Source organism: Oncorhynchus clarkii, chromosome 23 (genome assembly GCF_045791955.1).
Source record: "Oncorhynchus clarkii lewisi isolate Uvic-CL-2024 chromosome 23, UVic_Ocla_1.0, whole genome shotgun sequence".
Lineage (NCBI taxonomy): Eukaryota > Metazoa > Chordata > Actinopteri > Salmoniformes > Salmonidae > Oncorhynchus > Oncorhynchus clarkii.
The window spans coordinates 25,016,567-25,038,088 of NC_092169.1; the positions used below are offsets into that span (position 1 = coordinate 25,016,567).

Below are 21,522 nucleotides of genomic sequence, written 5' to 3' on the forward strand. Positions count from 1 at the left end.
TACCAGTATGCAAATCAGTGAGCGAAATGAAAGGCTCTTTTCTCCAATGCGATTCGGTTCCCGACGTTCACCAAAAAGGTCAATTCAAAAAGAGCAGTTCATTTGCGAACTACCCATCACGAGAGTGAGGATGAATTACCTGCAGTGGCAGGTGCGGTGTAGAACGCCGAGTTCGGGCCTAGTCCCGATGAATACAAGGATGATTCTGGCCCAGTTGGAGTGAGATTTTTGGAGAGAATGGATCGTTGCCTTCTGGCTGATCCATATGTGGTGTCCGGATTAGAGGTCGACCGATTATGATTTTTCAATGCCGATACAGATACCGATTATTAGAGGACCAAAAAGGCGGATACTGATTAATAGGTCGATTTTTAAAATGGATTTGTAATAATGACAATTACAACAATACTGAATGAACACTTATTTTAACTTAATATAATACATCAATAAAATCTATTTAGCCTCAAGTAAATAATGAAACATGTTCAATTTGGTATAAATAATGCGAAAATAAAGTCTTGGAGAAGAAAGTAAAAGTGCAATATGTGCTTTGTAAGAAAGCTAACGTTTCAGTTCCTTGCTCAGAACATGAGAACATATGAAAGCTGGTGTTTCCTTTTAACATGAGTCTTCAATATTCCCAGGTAATAAGTTTTAGGTTGTAGTTATTATAGGAATTATAGGACTATTTCCCTCTATACCATTTGTATTTCATTAACCTTTGACTATTGGATGTTCTTATAGGCACTTTAGTATTGCCAGTGTAACAGTATAGCTTCCGTCCCTCTCCTCGCTTCTCCCTGGGCTTGAACCAGCAACACAATGACAACAGCCACCATCGAAGCAGCATTACCCATGCAGAGCAAGGGGAACAACTACTAGAAGGCTCAGAGCGAGTGACGTTTGAAACTCTATTAGCGCGCTCTAACTAGCTAGCCATTTCACTTCGGTTACACCAGTCTCATCTTGGGAGTTGATAGGCTTGAAGTCATAAACAGCGCAATGCTTGATGCACAACGAAGAGCTGCTGGCAAAACACAAAGAAAGTGCTGTTTGAATGAATGTTTACATGCCTGCTTCTGCCTACCACCGCTCAGTCAGATTATATGCAATGCAGGACACGCTAGATAATATCTAGTAATATCATCAACCATGTGTAGTTAACTAGTGATTATGATTGATTGTTTTTTATAAGATAAGTTTAATGCTAGCTAGCAACTTACGTTGGCTTACTGCATTCGCGTAACAGGCAAGTCTCCTGGTGGAGTGCAACGAGAGAGGCAGGTCATTAGTTTAGGGTGCCAAGCTTTTGGTCATGTCGTATCAGTGTGTAGAAGGGAGATTCCTAGATGTGAGAAGTGTGCAGGAGGGCATGAGACAAAGGAATGTGTATTGTCAGTGGAAAAAGCTATGTGTGTTAACTGTAGGGGTACCCATGGTGCTTGAAATCAGAAGTGTCCGGTGAGAGAAAGGCAGGTTGAGCAATGAAGAATAGTAGAGGAAAAGAGGTACAGGGCAAGGGATCCTAAGAGGCTCCATGTGAGTAGGCAGAGGCCAATAGAGAGTGATAGGAATAACGTGTTTCAGTAAGGTTGGCTTCTTAGCGTTCAAAGACATGGTTATCAACTGTATCTCAAAAATTGAACATAAATAACAGAAAATAGATGTTGTGGTGGCAGCTGCAGAGAAGTACTCCGGTGTACAAGATTTTATTGCAGAGGAGTTACAAGGTGTGTTGAATGATAGCGTCCCTTCTTCCCAGGCTGCCGGCCTGGTGTAGGATCAGATAGGGCCAAGAAGTGCAATAGTGGTGAGGTTTTAATAGGTGTAGAGTTAAGGTGTCTGCATGTTTCCCAGCTGAAACAGTTCGGTAGAGTTTGTGCTTATATTATGACATTTTCTGACTTTTTTTAGTTTTGGACTTCGGTGATGTTTTTTTCCGGCTGTTTAGGCAGACAACATTTTTTCTTGAGGCAAGTGATTGGTCAACACTAGGGATTCTCCAATAAATTCTTTGTTGTCATTCAACGAGACAAAGTTTTCATGCTCATTTTTTTTATTGAAAAATACTGCACCAAACATCTTAGATGTAGATGTAAAATTAGATGTTAGATGTAAAATTGTGTGACTAGGCTCTTTTAAGCAAAAACTTCAAAATGAATGACCGATTTCTTGTGTTATCTTAGATTAATTCTGTCAATTTTGAGGAAGTGTATGCTGGCTATAGCATCTCTTTTTTTAAGCAAAAGTATTTTAAGGTAGTATGGGAGCATACTCCTTTGGTTCAGCTAATGTTAGCCCGAGTTCAGCTAGGTGCCAGCAGGCTGACGCATTTAGTTGGTAGGGCTTTTATTTAAAAACAATTCTGTCCTCTTTTTGTCACAAAGTGTAATGAATTCCAGAACAGTAGGCAGAAACACAGGGTAAGTAAGATAAGAGAAATACTGGCCTCACACTCCAGTACAGTAGGTGGCGGTGTAGACGATCCGCCAATTCATATTTGTAGAAGAAGGAAGCCCTGACAAAACCTCCCAGATTCCCGCAGACAGCGATTGTTCCCATGTTCTATTCGTGTTTACTTTGTAACAATGTGTTTGGTTTTATTAACGGGTATTTGAGACGATAATGCTGGATGGTGGTCGCAGTCATGCGGTTCACACGGGACATTTGCAGGCTGCTGGGGCTTGGGAGCGGTAAGAAATCTCCACTTTTTCCCAACTCTTCGAACTTTCCTCCATAGTCGGCAAACACTTCACACCCTGGTTCGAACCTGGCCTGTATCACAACCGGCCGTGATCGGGAGTCACATAGGGCGGCGTACAATTGGCCCGCGTCGTTCGGGTTAGGGGAGGGTTTGGCCGGGGTAGAACGTTATTGTAAAGTAAGAATTTGTTCTTAACCGACTTGCGTAGTTCAATAAAGGTTAAATTAAAAATAATATTTCGCCTTGGAACTATGATATTAAAAATATCAGGGAGTGTTTGTAACGTGCCAAGTTACACGGGTAGAATAGCTACTTTGTAACAAAGTTCGGCTCTTTTGCTGCTTGTTGATGATTAGAAGTTGAAATGCATTAAAATAATAGGGTTTACACATGCCTGTCCACCTAGCCTTTTTTGCTACATTGGTCTAATGTGGTGGTCGACCGAGCGAAGGGGCAACTCTCACAGTGGTAAATGTTGGTTTGATTCGATATTCGGACCTTCAAACTTCAATAGCCGGCGAACGGTCTGAGCTACATACCTCCGGGCTGGCTCTTTATGAAGGAATACAGGTGTACAACATTGCACAGGATTTATTGTCCCGATTTTAACCCGAGTTAAATAATCTCACACAGCAACGTTGTAGGCAGCCTCGAGCACTGTCAATGCAACTAGTTAGGGACCGTCAATAAAGTGCATTATCACAATATTACATTTTCAATAGCTGTTTCACCATGTGACTTAGCAACCTAATTTTAAACATTCCCTTATTCCTTACATAGAGGCAAGTTGCACAACTTTTTTTAGTTCTCAAATATTCCTAAATTTGTATTTATACAAAATCACTTAAAATGCAATAGCTCTTTGACCATGTGACCTAGACAACACAAACCAACTTTGGAATGTTCACAGGGTAGGGACACATTGCATACCCTTTGGTTTTCCCATTTAAGTGCATATATCAATATTTGAAAATGCAACATTTCAATAGCTCTTCAAGCATGTGACTTAGCAACCTAATGTCAACTGTCCATTATTTGTTATATAGAAAGGCATGTTGCACACCCTTTAGTTTCCTCATTTAATGATTCCTACATAAAAAATATATATTATAAATACAGCACTTAAAATTCAATAGCTACTTGATTACATGACATAGGCACCTTAAAACAACTTTGTATTGTTTACAGGATAAGGGCACACATCGCACAGCCATGGATTTCCCATAAAGCACCCAACTCTGACTCCCTCAGTTCCACACACCAATAAGACGTTGTGCTCTGCAAAGTTGAACCGCCAGGTTTTGTGCGTTCTCAAGTGTTGTGTTGAACAGTTTGTCAGATTGTCACCTCTTACCTGGACTACTGCAACACTCCTCTCTATAGCCTCCCTGTCAACCCTCTTCAATGTGTTCAGAATTCTGTTCAGTGCTCACCCTGAAAGGTACATGGTTTTGGTGTTGCCGTTAAGGCTCAATATTTTTTCAGGCATTCTGATGGGTAAGGGCAAAATATGGTGTTCTCCCTCCTCTGGTTCCTTATCTAATGTTATGGTATAAAGTAAGACTGTTGACCATTGGACTTTATGCTACCTTTCACTATTGTGCACGTTGTCTCAAAGGTTTAATAGCATTCACACTCGTTGTTGGTTTCTCTATCCTTGAATCCTTAATTTTACACCAATGGAAACTTCCCTACAACCACACCAAAACCTGGGAAAATATCACATCCACTCCAACTCCTATGCTCACCTACAAATCTCTCCATTTCCTGGTTCTTTCTCACCTCTGACATGCTTCCCACCTAAATCCCCTGTCACTCACTCTACTCATCTGACTCTGGCTTATCACCCCCAACAAGGCACCTGCAGTGCCTTGAGCTCTGCTTCACTCCTCTGAAACTCCTGGACCATTCATCACACCATTTGCATATTTAAATCCAGACTCACAAAACAGTGCCTTTGGAAAGTATTCAGGCCACTTTACTTTTTCCACAGTTTGTTAGGTTACAGCCTTATTCTAAAATATATATTTTTACCTCAATCAATCTACTCACAGTACCCCATAATGACAAACTGAAATATCACATTTACATAAGTATTCAGACCATTTACTTAGTACCTCGTTGAAATACCTTTGGCTGCGATTTACAGCCTTGAGTCTTGGGTTGTACACTTGTATTTGGGGAGTTTCTCATATTCTTCTCTGCAGATCCTCTTAAGCTCTGTCAGGTTGTATGGGGAGCGTCGTAGCACAGCTATTTTCAGGTATTTCCAGAGATGTTAGATCGGGTTGAAGTCCGGGCTCTGGTTGGGCCACTCAAGGACATTCAGAGACTTGTCCCGCAGACACTCCTGTGTTGTCTTTGCTGTGTGCTTAGGGTCGTTGACCTGTTGGAAGGTGAACCTTCGCCCCAGTCTGAGAAGCAGGTTTTCATCAACGAGCTCTCTATACGTTGCTCTGTTTCTTTGCCTCAATCCTGACTAGTCTCCCAGTCCCTGCTGCTGAAGAACATCCCCACAGCATGATGCTGCCACCCATGCTTCACCGTAGGGAGGGTGCCAGGTTTTCTCCAAAAGTGATGCCTGGCATTCAGGCCAAGGAGTTCAATCTTGGTTTCATCAGACCAGAGAATCTTGTTTTTCATGTTCCATGCGGGCTGTCATGTGCCTTTTACTGAGGAGTGGCTTCCGTCTTGCCGCTCTACCATAAAGGCCTGATTGGTGGAGCGCTGCAGAGATGGTTGTCTTTCTGGAAGGTTCTCCCATCGCCACATATGAACTCTGGAGGAACTCTGTCAGAGTGACCATTGGGTTCTTGGTCGCCTCCCTGGCTCAGTTTGGCCAGGCGGCCAGCTCTAGGAAGAGTCTTGGTGGTTTCAAACTTCTTCCATATAAGAATGATGGAGGCCACTGTGTTCTTGGGGACCTTCAATGCTGCAGAATTTGTTTTGGTCCCCTTCCTCACACAATCCTGTCTCGGAGCTCTACGGATAATTCCTTCGACATCATGGCTTGGTTTTTGGTCTGAAATGCACTGTCAACAGTGGGACCTTATATAGACGACGGGTGTGTGCATTTCCAAGCAATTTAATTTATCAAAGGTGGACTAAAATAAAGTTGTAGAAACATCTCAAGGATGATCAATGGAAACAGGATGTACCTGAGCTCATTTTCGAGTCTCATAGCAAAGGGTCTGAATACTTATGTAAATAAGGTATTTCTGTTTTAATACATTTTTAAAAAATGCTTTAAAGCTGTTTTCACTTACATTATTGGGTATTGTGTGTAGATTGCTGAGGATAAAAAAGTAATCAATTTTAGAATAAGGCTGTAATTTGGTAAAAGTCAAGGGGTCTGAATACTTTCCGAAAGCACTGTATGTTACCCTCCACCCAGTCTCCCATTCCTTGCAAGATCCCAACAAATATATATTTTCCTCTGCTAGCCTCTATACACTGGCTTCCTGCTAGAGATGATTTTCAAGGTTTTACTGTTAAATTAACTTATTCCTACTTATCTCTGATTTTAGTCTTGCCCTACATAATGTACCTACACGTACACTACTACGCTCACAAAAAGCAGGCCTTCTTATTGTCCCTAATTTCAATGGAAACAGCTGGAGGCTGGACTTTCTCCTGTAGGCTGCCTCTTTTATGGAATGGTCTGCTGATCCATTTGAGGGAAGCAGAATCGAAGTGAGCATGCCCATCTGTTTCTCCTTACACACATTGATTGATGTTGTTGTACATTTCTCTTTCTTGGTAGAGCACAGTTTTTACCTAGCACCAAATGTAGTTCACCTATAGGGACAAACAGAAGTAGACTATGTTCTACTTAGCACTTTTTCTCTAAGAGTATACATCAATAATTCACTCTCATTTGCCGTTCAGTATGTTGCAGGAATTATGTAATTTGTCAGTTTGTCAAATGTTTTGTTGAATTGAATATTTAAATCCAATTTCTAGTGGTTTATTGCTCTTTCAAGTCCTTCCGTAGTTTGATAATGAAAGGCATTGTGGTTAATCTCTTCTATTACTCTGACTCCATAGACTCCTGAAGTTTAATGTTGTGGTGATAAATGTGTCCTATGATTTCACCGGCGGGAATAGATGCATCTTTCTTCTTTCTAGTGATTCAAATCACTTTTATTTGATGATAATGAACATCCTGATCTATCCAAACCGATATTGAAGGATGACAGAAATGGGTACTAATGCTGGCAGCTACAGACTTGAGGTATAAGTTAGGACAGAGGGGGAGATGACTGAGTCAGGTTTCCAGTTTAACATTTGTTTATTTTAAAATGTTGACATTTAGCTGTCACTCTTATCCAAAGCGACTTAGTTAGTGCATTCATCTTAAGATGGCTAGGTGGGACAACCACATCTCAATAATAGTAAGGAGCATTTTCCTAAATATAGTAGCTATCAACAAAGTCAGTGGGGGTGGTGGTGAAAGAAAATGCACGTGTTAGTTTACAAAAGGGGTGCTGTGGGATTATCTAAGATGCTTTTTTTTTTTAAAGAGGTAGGGTTTTAGATGTTTTTGGAAGATGGGTAGGAACTCTGCTGTCCTAGCTTCAGGGGAACCAGGGAAACTGGTTCCCCATAGGGGTGCCAGGACAGAGAAGAGCTTTTATTTGGGATGACTGAGACCTGCCTCCCGTAGTGCTCGGAGGACCAAGAGACCAGAGGTGGCAGAATTTAGTACTCGGGTTGGGGTGTAGGGTTTGAGTATAGCCTAAATGTTGGAAGGGGCTGTTCCTCTTGCTGCTCCATGTACCATGGTCTTGGAAGTTGATGCAAGCTTTGACTGGAAGCCAGTGCAGTGTGCAGAAGGAGGAGAGTGACATTGGAGAACTTGGGAAGGTTGAATACCAGGCAGGCAGCAGTGTTCTGTATCAGTTGCATAGGGTTGATGGTACAAGAGGGGAGCCCGGTCAACATCGAGTTGCAGTAGTCCAGACGGGAGATGACAAGTGCCTGGATTTGGACCTGCAGGGTCGTACTCTATGGATGCTGTAGAGCATGAACCTGCAGGAGTGAGTCACTGCTTTGATGTTTTCAGAGAACGACAGCGTGTTGTCCAGGGTCACAACAAGGTTCTTTGGGAAGGGGACACTGTGGAGAGGTCTTGGTGCTGGCAGGCCTTACCCGGGAGGAAGAGCAGTTCTGTCTTGTTGGACTTGAGGTGGTGGACCGACATCCAAGCTAAAATATCTGCCAGGCACTCGGAGATGCATGTCACCACCTACACTACTGTTCAAAAGTTTGGGTCACTTCTTGTTTAAAAAAATAAATAATTGTCAATTAAATTAACATCAAATTGATCAGATACAATGTAGACATTGTTAATGTTGTAAATTACTATTGAGCTGGGAGCTGCTTTAAAAAAATAATGTAAAAAATAATATATGGAATATCTACATAGGTGTACAGAGGCCCATTATCAGAAACCATCACTCCTGTGTTCCAATGGCACATTGTTAGCTAATCCAAGTTTATCATTTTAAAAGGCTAATTGATCATTAGAAAACCCTTTTTGCAATTATATTAGCACAGCTGAAAACTGTTCTGATTTAAGATGCAATAAAACTGGCCTTCTTTAGGCTAGTTGAGTATCTGGAGCATCAGCATTTGTGGATTTGATTACAGGCTCAAAATGGCCAGAAACAAAAAACTTTCTTCTGAAACTCGTCAGTCTATTCTTGTTCTGAGAAATGAAGGCTATTCCATGCGGGAAATGAAGGCTATTCCATGCGAGAAATTGCATATAAACTGAAAAGCTGGTACAACGCTGTGTACTAATCCCTTCACAGAACATTGCAAACTGTCTCTAACCAGAATAGAAAGAGTGGAAGGCCCTGGTGTTCAACTGAGCAAGAGGACAACTACATTAGTGTCTAGTTTGAGAAACTGATGCCTCACAAGTTCTCAACTGGCAGCTTCATTAAATAGTACCCGCAAAACACCAGTCTCAACCTCAACAGTGAAGAGGCGACTCTGAGATGCTGGCCTTCTAGGCAGAGTTGCAAAGAAAAAGCTAAGACTGGCCAATCAAATGTTTATTTTTTTAAAGATTGGCGAAAGAACACACACTGGGCAGAGAAAGATTGGAGTGTTATTGACAGACTAATCTAAGTTTGCGGTGCTCGGACCACAGAAGAACATTGAGATGCAGAAAAAATTAAAATATGTTGGAGTGCTTGATGCCATCTGTCAAGCACGGTAGAGGTAATGTGATGGTTTGGGGGTGCTTAGGTGGTGGTAAAGTGGGAGATTAGTACAAGGTTAAAGGGCCTTCCTTCAAGATCCAATTGGCTTCAAGGAACAAATTCCTCCAACAGGACAATGACCCAAAGTACAGCTCCAAAGTATGCAATAACTATTTAGGGAAGTAGCAGTCAGCTGGTATTCTGTCTATAATGGAGTGGCCAGCACAGTCACCAGATCTCAACCCTATTGAGCTGTTGTGGGAGCAGCTTGACCGTATGGTACGTAAGAAGTGCCCATTAAGCCAATCCAACTTGTGGGAGGTGCTTCAGGAAGCATGGGGTGAAATTGCTTCAGATTACCTCAACAAATTGACAACTAGAGTGCCAAAGGTCTGCAAGACTGTGATTGCTGCAAATTGAGGATTCTTTAACAAAAGCTAAGTTTGAAGGACACTTTCAATTAAAAATCATTATTTATAACCTTGTCAACGTCTTGACTATTTCCCATACATTTTGGAACTCGTGCAGAGCCTTTCATGGAAAACAAGTACTTTTCTAAGTGACCCCAAACTTTTAAACGGTAGTGTAGGTGTCAGAAGGGTGGGAAAGAGAAAAGTATGCAGATGACACTCAACTAGCAATAGGAGAGATCATTTTGAGGGTATGATGGAGTGATTTGGTGAGGGCCTAGAATCGAGCCCTGGGAGACAACAGTAGTGAGTGCGGTGCAGTGACAGATTTTCTCCACGTCACCTGGTAGGAGCGCACTGCAGGTTAGGGTGCAATCCAAGAGTGTGCAGAGCCTGAGACGCCCAGTCCCTGAGCGGGTGGAGAGGAGGATCTGATGTTTCACTGTGTTGAAAGCAGTGAATAGATTTAGGATGATGAGAACAGAGGGTCAGCTTTGGTAGTGAGGAGAGCCTCTGTGACAGAGAGGAGAGCAGTCTTGGTTGAGTGACCCCTCTTGATGCTTGACTGGTTAGGGTCAAGAGAATTGTTCTGAGAGTGATAGTGATAGAGTTGGTCAGACAGCACGCTCAAGTTTTTTGTGAAAGGATACTGGCTTATATTTGGACGTCGGAGTGGTCGAATGTTGGTTTCTTGAGGAGGGGAGTGACTCTGGACGTTTTGAAGTTAGAGGGGATGCAGACAGTGGTTAGTTGAGGAAAGTGAGGAATGGGAGGAGGGGACGGGGTTGAGCGGGCAGGTTGTCGGACGGCTTCTTTCAAGGTAAGAAGACGATAAAGTTGTACATTTTTCATAGAACTATCCCTTTAAATGTCTGCAAGGGGCCCAAACAGACTACAATATTAGCCGTATTATGCCACGATTTTGCCGTCCCATGTTCACGTTTTGGGCATATTCTTAGGTCGTAAACTATTGTCGGACGTCTTGGCTCATTCACTGTGACGGGATCTAGGTCTGCCAATTTAAGAGCCCCTACGTGTGGTTGTAGGCTCCGACAAAGTTCTGTCAGTGCCCGGAATGTTTTTCCTTTCTTGTGTATTGTGGCTGGTCTTCTGAGCCGATCCCGGTGACTGACCAATAGGAACAGGGCCTGCACGGAGTATGCCTACCATAATACGATTATTGTGACTTGTTAGATTAATATAATAGTTAAATGTAAATGTTTAGATGCTTTGCAAGAAGAAAAATTTCCTTCATCTTGTTTACATGACACACCTGAATTCAGGCTACCTGATGGGATTTTGGTACATGCAAACAATTGGCAATCAAAATAAATGTTTACTACAGCGACCTTGTTGTTATTGGGAAGCCTGTTTTGATTCTGATTTCAAACCTGTACAGTTTATGTGAATTAATGTGAAGATGCATACTTTCAGTTTTTCCAAACTCTCTTCACTCGGGCATAAGCATAGAGGGAGGCTTGCGCTGCTGGAGCTGGCACATGCGGAGATCAAATACACCTTTGCATTTGACACAGCCTACATCGGCTGACGTAGCCTCGCAAGCCAATCACTGAATGTGACGACCGTACTGAAGCAAATTGTACAGTCTGGCCAGCTTGATATCAAGATTTTATTTTGGTAACGTGAAATTATCATAAAATAATGTACAGTGTAGGAAGGCCTTAAGTGTGCACTCGGACTAGGGAAGGAATTCTTGCCTGAGTTCATAGTCATGATATGGCTGTGTGGGGACCTGGGAGTGAGCTGTAAGTACAGTAGGTGATAAGTCAACCAGCTCTTCAGACTAGAGGTCGACCAATATTGATTTTTCAACGCCGATACCGATTATTGAAGGACCAAAAAAAATCGATACTGATTAATTGGACTTTTTTAAAAATTTATTTATTTTTTATTTGTAAGGATTACAATTGCAACAATACTAATGAACACTTATTTTAACTTAATATAATACATCAATAAAAATAAATTTAGCCTCAAGTAAATAATGAAACATGTTCAATTTTATTTAAATAATGCAAAAACAAAGTGTTGGAGAAGTAAAAGTGCAATATGTGCCATGTAAAAAAGCTAACTCTTGAGTTCCTTGCTCAGAACATATATGAAAGTTGGTGGTTCCTTTTAACATGAGACTTCAATATTCCCAGGTAATAGGTTTTAGGTTGTAGTTAATATAGTATTTATAGGACTATTTCTCTCTATACCATTTGTTTTTCATATACCTTTGACTATTGGATGTTCTTATTGGCACTATAGTATTGCCAGTGTAACAGTATAGCTTCCATCCCTCTCCTTGCCCCTACCTGGGTTCGAACCAGGAACACATTGACAACAGCCACACTCGAAGCAGCGTTACCCATCTCTCCACAAAAGCCGAATGTAAAATAAGAATGTGTTCTTAATTGACTTGCCTAGTTAAATAAAGGTATAAAAAATCGGCACCCCAAAATACCGATTTCCGATTATGAAAACCTGAAATCGGCCCTAATTAATCGGCCATTACGATTAATCGGTCGACCTCTACTTCAGACCTCCCCTCCCAGAACATTTTTGTTGACTTTGTCCATGTTCAGCAATTGTAGGGCTGTGACGGTCTTAGAATTTGAGGTTATGGTAATTGGACAGGCAAATGTACACTGTAACCGACGGAACAATTTTGTTTGCACACTTATTTACATGGATATGCTTCTTAATTAAACCTATTTGAAACGAGCCATAACTTTGTTATTATCATGGAATTGCATTGTTATTACTTAAACAATAAATTAAGAAATGCCAGGTTGGAGAGGATCTATGGCATTTTCTTATTGACAACATTAACCCTTTCACACGTACCATCACACAGGTGTGATCATTCTATAGTGGTCCCTGAAGCGTACGATCACACCCGTGGGATGTAGAACGCTTATTTAGAACGGCAAGTTTTAAATGACGCAACAATCAGTATTTGAGTTGGCCACACTTTTTTCAGAAACTATTTACCCAAACACAGTTCTTACAATGTTTTATGTCCAGAATGTGAGCAGTTTATTTTTGGATGCAATGTTCAGATATTCACAGAAGTATCTATAGCATAACACAATCATCCAAACCTAGCGCTAACTGAGGAAAGATTGACGCAACACAAGCGGTTATATTTGTGTAACTCTCGGCTGTCAAACTACAAAATGAATTCGCTGATATCAATTACTATTTATAATTAGTCACATCACGGGTGAGCTAACCATTGATCGAAATAATTGAGTAAAACACTTTCTAGAAATCCAAATTAATCCGACGATTAGTTTTAGCGCGCCACCATGCTTTCTTTCCTCACAGAAACCTAATCTAAGAGAAGGCGAGATGAGTTTGGTCTGTTTTATAGTATGCATTTTGAAGGGATGTGTCGTCCACCGTTATTCATATCCCACCATTCACTTCCTGAAGTTCTCAAAGAATTTGTGAACCCTTACTCACCTCATTTTGTTATATCATCTTTGGTCCGACAGACGATTACGTGAAACCCAGAATGCATTGTATGACAACAAACATGGCTCCACACACATAGCTAGAATTAGCTTAGCTCATCATAATCAGAACAACCTTCAAAAGTATTTTACACACACGATTACAATCTATTCAAGAATCGGAATACATGATTTATCACAGTTACTTGAAAATGTGAATAAAAAAGTAAATATAGCAATAATTACCACACACAATAGTGTTAGTGATTTATTGATACAAATGGCGTGTGCCAGCAGTCAATCACGTAACCTCTCACTCTCACTCGGAGCCATTCAGTGTTGTTTATGTATGTAGCTAGTGAGCTAAGCTGTAGTATTAGCAATGTCTTTCAAAAAGGAGACGTCTCACAAACGTGGATAGTCTGGATATTTTAAAAAATTCTGACAGTCTGAGTATGAAAGTCAGGAATCAGATACTGACAGTGACAAGCTGCCCCCCCAACCTTGAGAACCCTGAATCTGAGGACCCCTTGTCCACTGACAAAGTCCCAGTTCCATTTGAAGATGCTGGTGGTGATGGAGGCAGACCGACAATGGATGAAGTACAGGAGTTCTGTGGTAGCTGGAAGTCTGACAGCCATTTCACCCCTCCTGGCCCTGCTGTTTGCTTTGATGAGTCCCTGTCTGGAGTGCAACGCCCCTTGCCATTTCCATCTGAGGCAAAGTGCTTCAAGTTGTTTCTGACAGAGGAGCTGATGGGAGACATAGTAGAGACCAATCGCTATGCCTTGGAGCTACAGGAGAAGAGAGAACCAGGAGTGGGGGGGACAACTACAATTAGTGAAATGCATACCTTCCTGGTGACAGTCCTCATGGGGATAGTAAAGAACTCCCTAAGAGAATACTGGAGCACAGATCCTATGTTTGCAACTCCCTTCTTTGCCACCCTCTTTTTCCCAAGACCGCTTCCTAGTTCTGCTGTGATGACTGCATTTCATCAACAATGCTACTGCCATCCTAAATGACCCATTATACAAAATAAATGTCAACAACTGGCAGTGCAGTAGCATGACAAACAAGACATCCATGTCCTCTCCACTGTCCATAGAGCAACCATGTCGGCCACAGAGAAGAGGGAAAGAAAATCAAACCAGACTGCATGCTTGACTAACCTCAAAATGGGGGTGGTGGATAAGGCGGACATGATAAACAGCTTTGTGGAATGTACTCCGAAATTGACCAAGTGGTACAAGATGTTTTCCCAGGGTAGCTTCAAATTACAACAAGCCAATGCTTCTGACACAATTAGCATTGTTTTACAGAGCTAATAGAAGAATGTAGCTAGCTACATAAGCACGATTTAATATAACACCATAAAGGTTATGAAATGAGTAACGTTACCTCCCGTGTCCGCGGTTATAAGGAATATACACAAATATTATGCTACAGTAATGACATAACACGACATGCAGAAACTATTATAACGTAATAAGGCACTTACTTTGATAGAAACGCACACATTTCCAAAGTTGTTATTGGTAATAAAAACAACTACGACTGCTATGCAGGCAACAGATGGGAAATGTGCAGGCCAAGAGATGAGCAAATGTCTGCAGACTTGAACTGCACAAACAATTGGGAAGTGTTTGGGGAATTTTGTCCGGGTCAGAAATGTCAAAATTAATTTGTCCGTAAAAGTATAAATTACTACTTTTTATGTGAGTAAATGAATGAGGCAGGACACCACAATTCAAACTGTTCTTAGAAAGAAAGAAAAAAACTTGCTGGAAAATAATTTGAAATGGACAAGTTGAAAACAGCCTATAAATAAAAACAGGCTGCGTGCCTTGATTTGAGGGCAGTGTGGATTAAATGTACTGTTGCATAACAATCACATTCTGGAATGTTCTAACATCACGTACATAAAAAAACTTGCACTGGGGCGACCGTTCGAGATATTTGGAGCTCACGCATGAAAGGGTTAATGGAGTCCAAATAAAGACATGCCTACAATGTCATTTTCTGCTGGCTTTCCTGCATTTAAAAAAAATTCAATACACCACCTATTTCGATGCACGAAACCATTCAAACGAAATCTCATGGGTTTTCTCCCACTTTATCAAAAATATTCGCATACGGTCACAAACCCTACTGCTGAGGTCATTTGATGGCATTGGCATGAACTCAGCAAAAAATGAAACGTCCTCTCACTGTTAATCTGGCAAAATCAAAAGTATCAGTCAGTGTCTGGTGTGGCCACCAGGTGCATGAGGTACTGTAGTGCATCGCTTCCTCATGGACTGCACCAGATTTGCCAGTTCTTGCTGTGATTCTTCTTAAGAAATGGATTCCAGACAGGCTACTTTAAGAAACTTTCTGAATGGACAAATAGGCCTATAGAAAGAATCAGTGAACTGTTATTTGAATGGATGTTAAGAAAAACAGACTTCATTGACTTACTGTGTGAGGTGAAGAGAACTTAATGGCAAGTCCAGCTTATTAGTGGTGGTGAGTTGAAGACAACGGCTCCATAAACATTATTCCGTGTTGCCCTGACTTCCTAGTTAATTACATTTACATAATTTGTTAAATCAGGTAATATTAGAGAATGTATTTTATGAAATAGCATATCATGTCATTTAATCCATAGTAAAGACTTTTCTCTGTCCTGTTAAATTGTTGACGGAGCGTGCACCTGAGCACGCATAAAAGTACCTGGTCTGCTTCATGCAAAATGTAGAAAAGTGCCCACACTGCAATTTTTAAAAATCTTACCTAGATACCACTTACCATTAGAATGCATTGACGTCTTACCAAGACAAATTATTTTAGTGCACTGGCAGAACATTTTGCTGACTTTAACATAAAACAGGCTTGAAACAAGTCAGGAGTATCTTAAAACAATAGAAATGATCTTGATTTAGCTTACCCAGAAAATGCATCAACACAAAACAAGTCAACTTAATTAGCTCAATACAAAAAAAGGTCTGAAGTGCATTTGGGGATGTCTCTGTTCTCATCATCTTAAATCTATCCACAGACATCCCCAAATGCACTTCAGACCTTTTTTTGTATTGAATAAACTCTTAAAGACCTGGTAATCTTTTATATCAATAGCAGTCAATTATTAATCGTCACCTTATTCAGTCTGTCTTATCTTCACGAACACTGGCTAACAAGTTGAATCAGCAATACAACATTTGGTTTAATTATTATTGACTAAATACCTAAATAATCACACAGAATGACATACACAAGATGGATCATACATTGATTACTAATTGTCATACAAGAAAACGTCCCTAGTGGACGAAACAGATATGACGGCTGGTTACACAAAGAAAGGGGGTTGGGTTTGAATGAAAGCGTGGGAAGACTGAGGAACAAAAGGATTGGGTCTCTATCGGACCTCATGAAGCAATGCTATTGTAAATAGACTGTTATGCATTCTAATTAACCGCCCATTTGGAGAAGGAAAATGCAATAAATATTTACTCTGAGCTGCGCTTCGATAGTTTGGTCGTAGATGGAAGGCTGGGTTGCCCAGCAGAGATCTCCCTTGTCCTTTTGAAGAATATGTATTGTGTTAGAACGGATATGTGGTAGTACCCTGTCTTAAGAGATTGTCCTTTCCTAGCCCACATATACAGCTGCTGCTGATGACAACTCGACATCTAGGATGTATCACTTCTTTAGTGAATAAGAGTAAAGTTCATACCAAGTTGCCATACTATAAGCTCTGGGAACGTTATTTTTCCAAACATAAAAATAGTGCCCCCTAGCTTCAAGAGGTTAACATAATTGCAAAAGCGATTTCTAATGATCAATTAGCCTTTTTAAAATGATCAACTTGGATTAGCTAACACAACGTGCCATTGGAACACAGGAGTGATGGTTGCTGATAATGGGCCTCTACGCCTATGTTGATATTCTATGAAAAATTAGCCGTTTCCAATTACAGTAGTCATTTGCAACATTAACAATGTCTACACTGTGTTTCTGATCAATTTGATGTTATTTGAATGGACAAAAACATTTGCTTTTCTTTCAAAAACAAGAGTTTCTAAGTGACCCCAAACTTTTAAGCGGTTGTGTGTTAAATAAAAAAAACATTTCACCGCTAAACTTACTGTGAACGTTTCAGTTCTGTGTTAAGAGCTTCACTGTCTGTTGCCCAGTTAGTTAAAAGGGGAAGATGTCAATTAAAAGATCCATCCTATCTGGCCTTGTGCCTTCTCTGAATCGTGGCATTGAACGCTTTAGCAGGATTCTTTCTCTTCACAACTGGCTACTTGATTATTGCAGCTCAATGGGCGTAACTTTTTATTGACAATTTCGATGCCTTTTGGAAACAACACATTTTATAAGGATGTGATCCACTCAAATCATTTGGGTTCCTGCATCCTTTCACAGCATAAGTTAAAATTGAGACAATGATTTATCGATGACCCAAGCCCAGCTGACTTAATCCCTACCATAGTGACGCTGCATTGTCATAATGCTTCAGCAAATAAATATCAACATATCTACTTCTGCTAAGCTTCCCAGTAAATCAATGGAAACAAGTAAGCATCCCAGAAGAAAAGTGCTCAAAATAGCCCACGTTAACATATGTAGATTAAGTAACAAGGTTCATTAAATCAATAATTTGCTAGTAACAGATGGCATTCATATTCTGACTGTCTGAAACTCACTCAGATATTGCCTTTGATACAGTGGTAACAATACAAGCTTATAACATTTACAGAAATGCCAATGGAGGTGTTGCTGTTATATTCAGAACCACTCCTGTAAAGCTTAGAGAGGATATCATGTTAAATACTGTTGAAGTAATATGACTACAGGTTCACCTGCATCACCTAAATCCCATTATTGTGGGAAGCTGCTATAGACCACCAAGTGATAACTGTCAGTATCAGGATTTAATGTGTGACTTGCTTGAAAATGTATGATCTCAACAGAGAGGTGTATTCTCTGGGTGATTTTAAATATTGACTGGCTTTAATCAAGCTCCCCACCCAAGAAAAAGCTTAAAACTGTAACCAGTGCCTGCAACCTGGTTCAGGTTATCAGTCAACCTAGCCGGGTAGTTACAAACGGCACAGGAATGAAATTGTTTTATTTTTTATTTTTCACCTTTTATTTAACCAGCTAGGCAAGTTGAGAACAAGTTGTCATCTACAATTGCGACCTGGCCAAGATAAAGCAAAGCAGTTCGACGCACAACGACAGAGTTACACATGGAGTAAAACAAACATAGTCAATAATACAGTATAAACAAGTCTATATACGATGTGAGCAAATGAGGTGAGATAAGGGAGGTAAAGGCGATGGTGGCAAAGTAAATACAATATAGCAAGTACAACACTGGAATGGTAGATTTGCAGTGGAAGAATGTGCAATGTAGAAATAAAAATAATGGGGCGCAAAGGAGCAAAATAAATACAGTAGGGAAAGAGGTAGTTGTTTGGGCTAAATTATAGTTGGGTTATGTACAGGTGCAGTAATCTGTGAGCTGCTCTGACAGTTGGTGCTTAAAGCTAGTGAGGGAGATAAGTGTTTCCAGTTTCAGAGATTTTTGTAGTTCGTTCCAGTCATTGGCAGCAGAGAACTGGAAGGAGAGTTCAGTGCCTGTGGATCAGTGCCTGTGCCTTGGAGCCAGTGGGTTTGGCGCTTACAGGTCGCAAACTATGTGCAGATATTGGAGGCTATTGTGCACATTTATGGTCAGTTTTACAAGGGTATGTTTGGCAGCATAAGTGAAGGATGTCATCGCCATTGAGCTAGTTATCATAGTAGCAGTAAACTGCAGCCAGCAAGTGATATGATTGATGAAGAGATATGTGAAAGGGAGCGGTATTACAGCCTCGCTCTATCAAATCATAGCAGTAGGATAAAGTTACAAGCCCCGAAAACCACAGTTTTGGGACTAATATTGTGTATAAGAGGTCATACAAATAGCTGAACTAGACAATTGAGTCGTTAAAAAATAAAAATAAAAAATTGTCCTGGCAGCTGACCTTTAGAATAAGGGATTGTCAGCTCTATTCATTGCAATTTTATATAAAACATTTCACAACATTTGCCTGCTGTGCTATTGGGAGCGGAAAAACTTTGCCGATAGTCACTCTACAAAAAATTTTTTGTTTCAAGTTTAAGTCACTAATAATGAGAGGCATGCAATAAGCAGATGGCTATGTTCCCTGTTAGCAAAGTCATCTGTGGTATTAACTAGCTGACAGCTATCTAGCGGGCTAGGATAACATGGTGCTAAGTTATCAGATGGGAGATAATTGCAAATATAGCTAGCATTAACTGGTTATCATTTTGAAAATTAAAACATTGTTATCTGCCTGCTTGTTTGCAGCCAGCATAAGCGCCCATTTCTTGACAAATAGCTGAACTAGACAATTGAGTCGTTAAAAAAAAAAAAAAAAAAAAATTGTCCTGGCAGCTGAGTTTAAAAAAAAAATTTTTTTTAGAGGTGTCCTGACAGCTTAAAACATTGTTACTTGTTTCATAAGCATCCGTGATCACATTGTGATGTTACATTGAACCATTTGCATTGAATAGATTTTATATTTTCAAACTAACAGCAGTCCCTAAATTATGCTAATATGTCCCAAATGAAAGGCAAACCGATTGTCATCTGTAGCACCAGATTAGCCAAAATAAGCTCAATAACGCAATGCGTGCACACTCTCCTACTGAATATCCATTCACCTGTGTTGTTAGTATGCCATCTTAATTTACCCATTTTATCAAGAGATTGATCGTTCAAATAAAATTATTACCATTAGGTTGGTTAAAAACAAAGTCAAATTTGTTTGATTTCAAAAAATATAGGTTTTGTCTGTCTCTGGCAAATTTTGTCATCAACATTTTCTAATTTAATATTGAATATCTGCCTAAAATATCGACCATCGGCCTCCTTGACCCCCAAAAATCGTCATCGGCCCTAAAAAAGTTCATATCAGTCGTTTTCACACACGGCTCATTAGTCCACTGAGATCAACATGGGGCATGGTGTCACAGCCAGGCTATCACTGAAAAGCTAACTGCAAGCCCTGCAAAGTTTATCTCTGTGTAAGGTTATCTTATCAAGGACATGTTTCTAAACCAGTCATATGTCCACCTCTTGACTGCCATTTCACTTCTTTTGAATGCCCTCGTTTTGGTCGTCTATTGTTCTCATCAGAATTCAGAGCTTGTTTGAAATGTAAAAATAGAAAAGATTGACTCTGGTTTGCTTAAGGCACGCTTCGACAGTAAAAACAAAAACGGTTCTCCTTCTGCATAAGGAAGTGTTCAGTCATAAGACTTTTGTGTGGGACTGACTGACATGAATCAGACCTCAGTGAAGCCGTGACCTCGTTCAAACCTTTATTTGACTGACCTTTCACAGTTCAGATGTTGAAGTTAGCCTGGTTTCTAACCTAATCGATGTCTGGTGTAGAGAATGGGTTATCTTTGAGCATGTAATGTACAAATAGAACCCTGATGTACTACTTAATGTATGTTGTGCTTTTTACCCAGAAACCTCCAGTGCTCAGCACCAGGAGGAGATGGAATGTGGAGCAGTGACCTCTGAGCCCACCGACATCACACAGGTAAGGTAATGATGTCACACTGTCCAAGGTAAGGACATGTTACACTGAAGGACAAGGGGCTGTATGTTTGACAGTGTTCGGTGCATTGTGGTCTTGAAGTTTGGCTAAAAGTATGTGGACAACACTTCAAATTAGTGGATTCGGCTATTTCAGCTACAACTGTTGCTGACAGGTGTATAAAATCGAGCACACCACTATGCAATCTCCGTAGACAAGGGCAGTAGAATGGGCTTTCTGAAGAGCTCCGTGACTTTCAACGTGGCAACGTCATAGGAGGCCACCTTTCCAACAAGTCTGTTCGTCAAATTTCTTCCCCGCTAGTGTTGCCCCAGTCAACTGTAAGTCAAATCAAATTGTATTCGTCACATGCACTGAATACAACAGGTGTATTCCTTACAGTAAAATGCTAACTTACAAGCCCTTACCAACAACACACAGTTAAGAAAAATAGGTTTTAAGTAAAAAATAAGAAATGAAAGTAACAAAGAATGAAAGAGCAGCAGTAAAATAACAATGCGAGGCTATACCGGGGTCATGGTACAGAGTCGATGTGTGGGGGCACCGGTTAGTCGAGGTAATATGTACATGTCGGTAGCGTTAAAGTGACTGCATAGATAATTAACAGAGGATAGCAGCAGCGTAAAGGGGGGGGGGGGGCAATGCAAATAGTCTGGTTGGCCATTTGATTAGCTGTTCAGCAGTCTTAAAGGGGTGAGAAGCCTTTTGAACCTCAAATGAAATTTGATTGGTCACATACACATGGTTAGCAGATGTTAATGTGAGTGTAGCGAAATGCTTGTGCTTCTAGTTCCGACAATGCAGTAATATCTAACAAATTCACAACTACCACCTTATACACACAAATGTAAAGGGCTGAGTAAGAATATGTACATATAAATATATGGATGAGCGGAGGCCGTGCGGTATAGGCAAGATGCAGTAGATGGTATAGAGCAGTATATACATATGAGATGAGTAATGTAGGATATGTAAACATTATTAAAGTGGCGTTATTTAAGGTGACTAGTGATACCTTAAGTCCATTTATTAAAGTAGCCAGAGATTTGAGTCTATGTTGACAGCAGCCTCTGTTAGTGATGGCTGTTTAACAGTCTGATGGCC

The 21,522-nt window shown here is 40.5% G+C and overlaps 1 protein-coding gene across 2 annotated transcripts in view; it reads left to right on the forward strand.

Annotated features, from left to right (window-relative positions):
- Positions 1-2,496: 2,496 nt before the first annotated feature.
- The window catches only part of LOC139381830 (uncharacterized), a 49,281-nt gene continuing 30,255 nt past the window's right edge, over positions 2,497-21,522 (forward strand). The window contains exons 1-2 of one of the 2 annotated variants that reach the window (XM_071125636.1): positions 2,497-2,693; positions 20,327-20,400. In XM_071125636.1, the coding sequence (XP_070981737.1) occupies positions 2,633-2,693; positions 20,327-20,400 (135 nt within the window). In that variant the 5' untranslated portion in view covers positions 2,497-2,632. The remainder of the gene's footprint in view (positions 2,694-20,326; positions 20,401-21,522) is intronic. The other variant, XM_071125635.1, reaches the window with a different exon arrangement.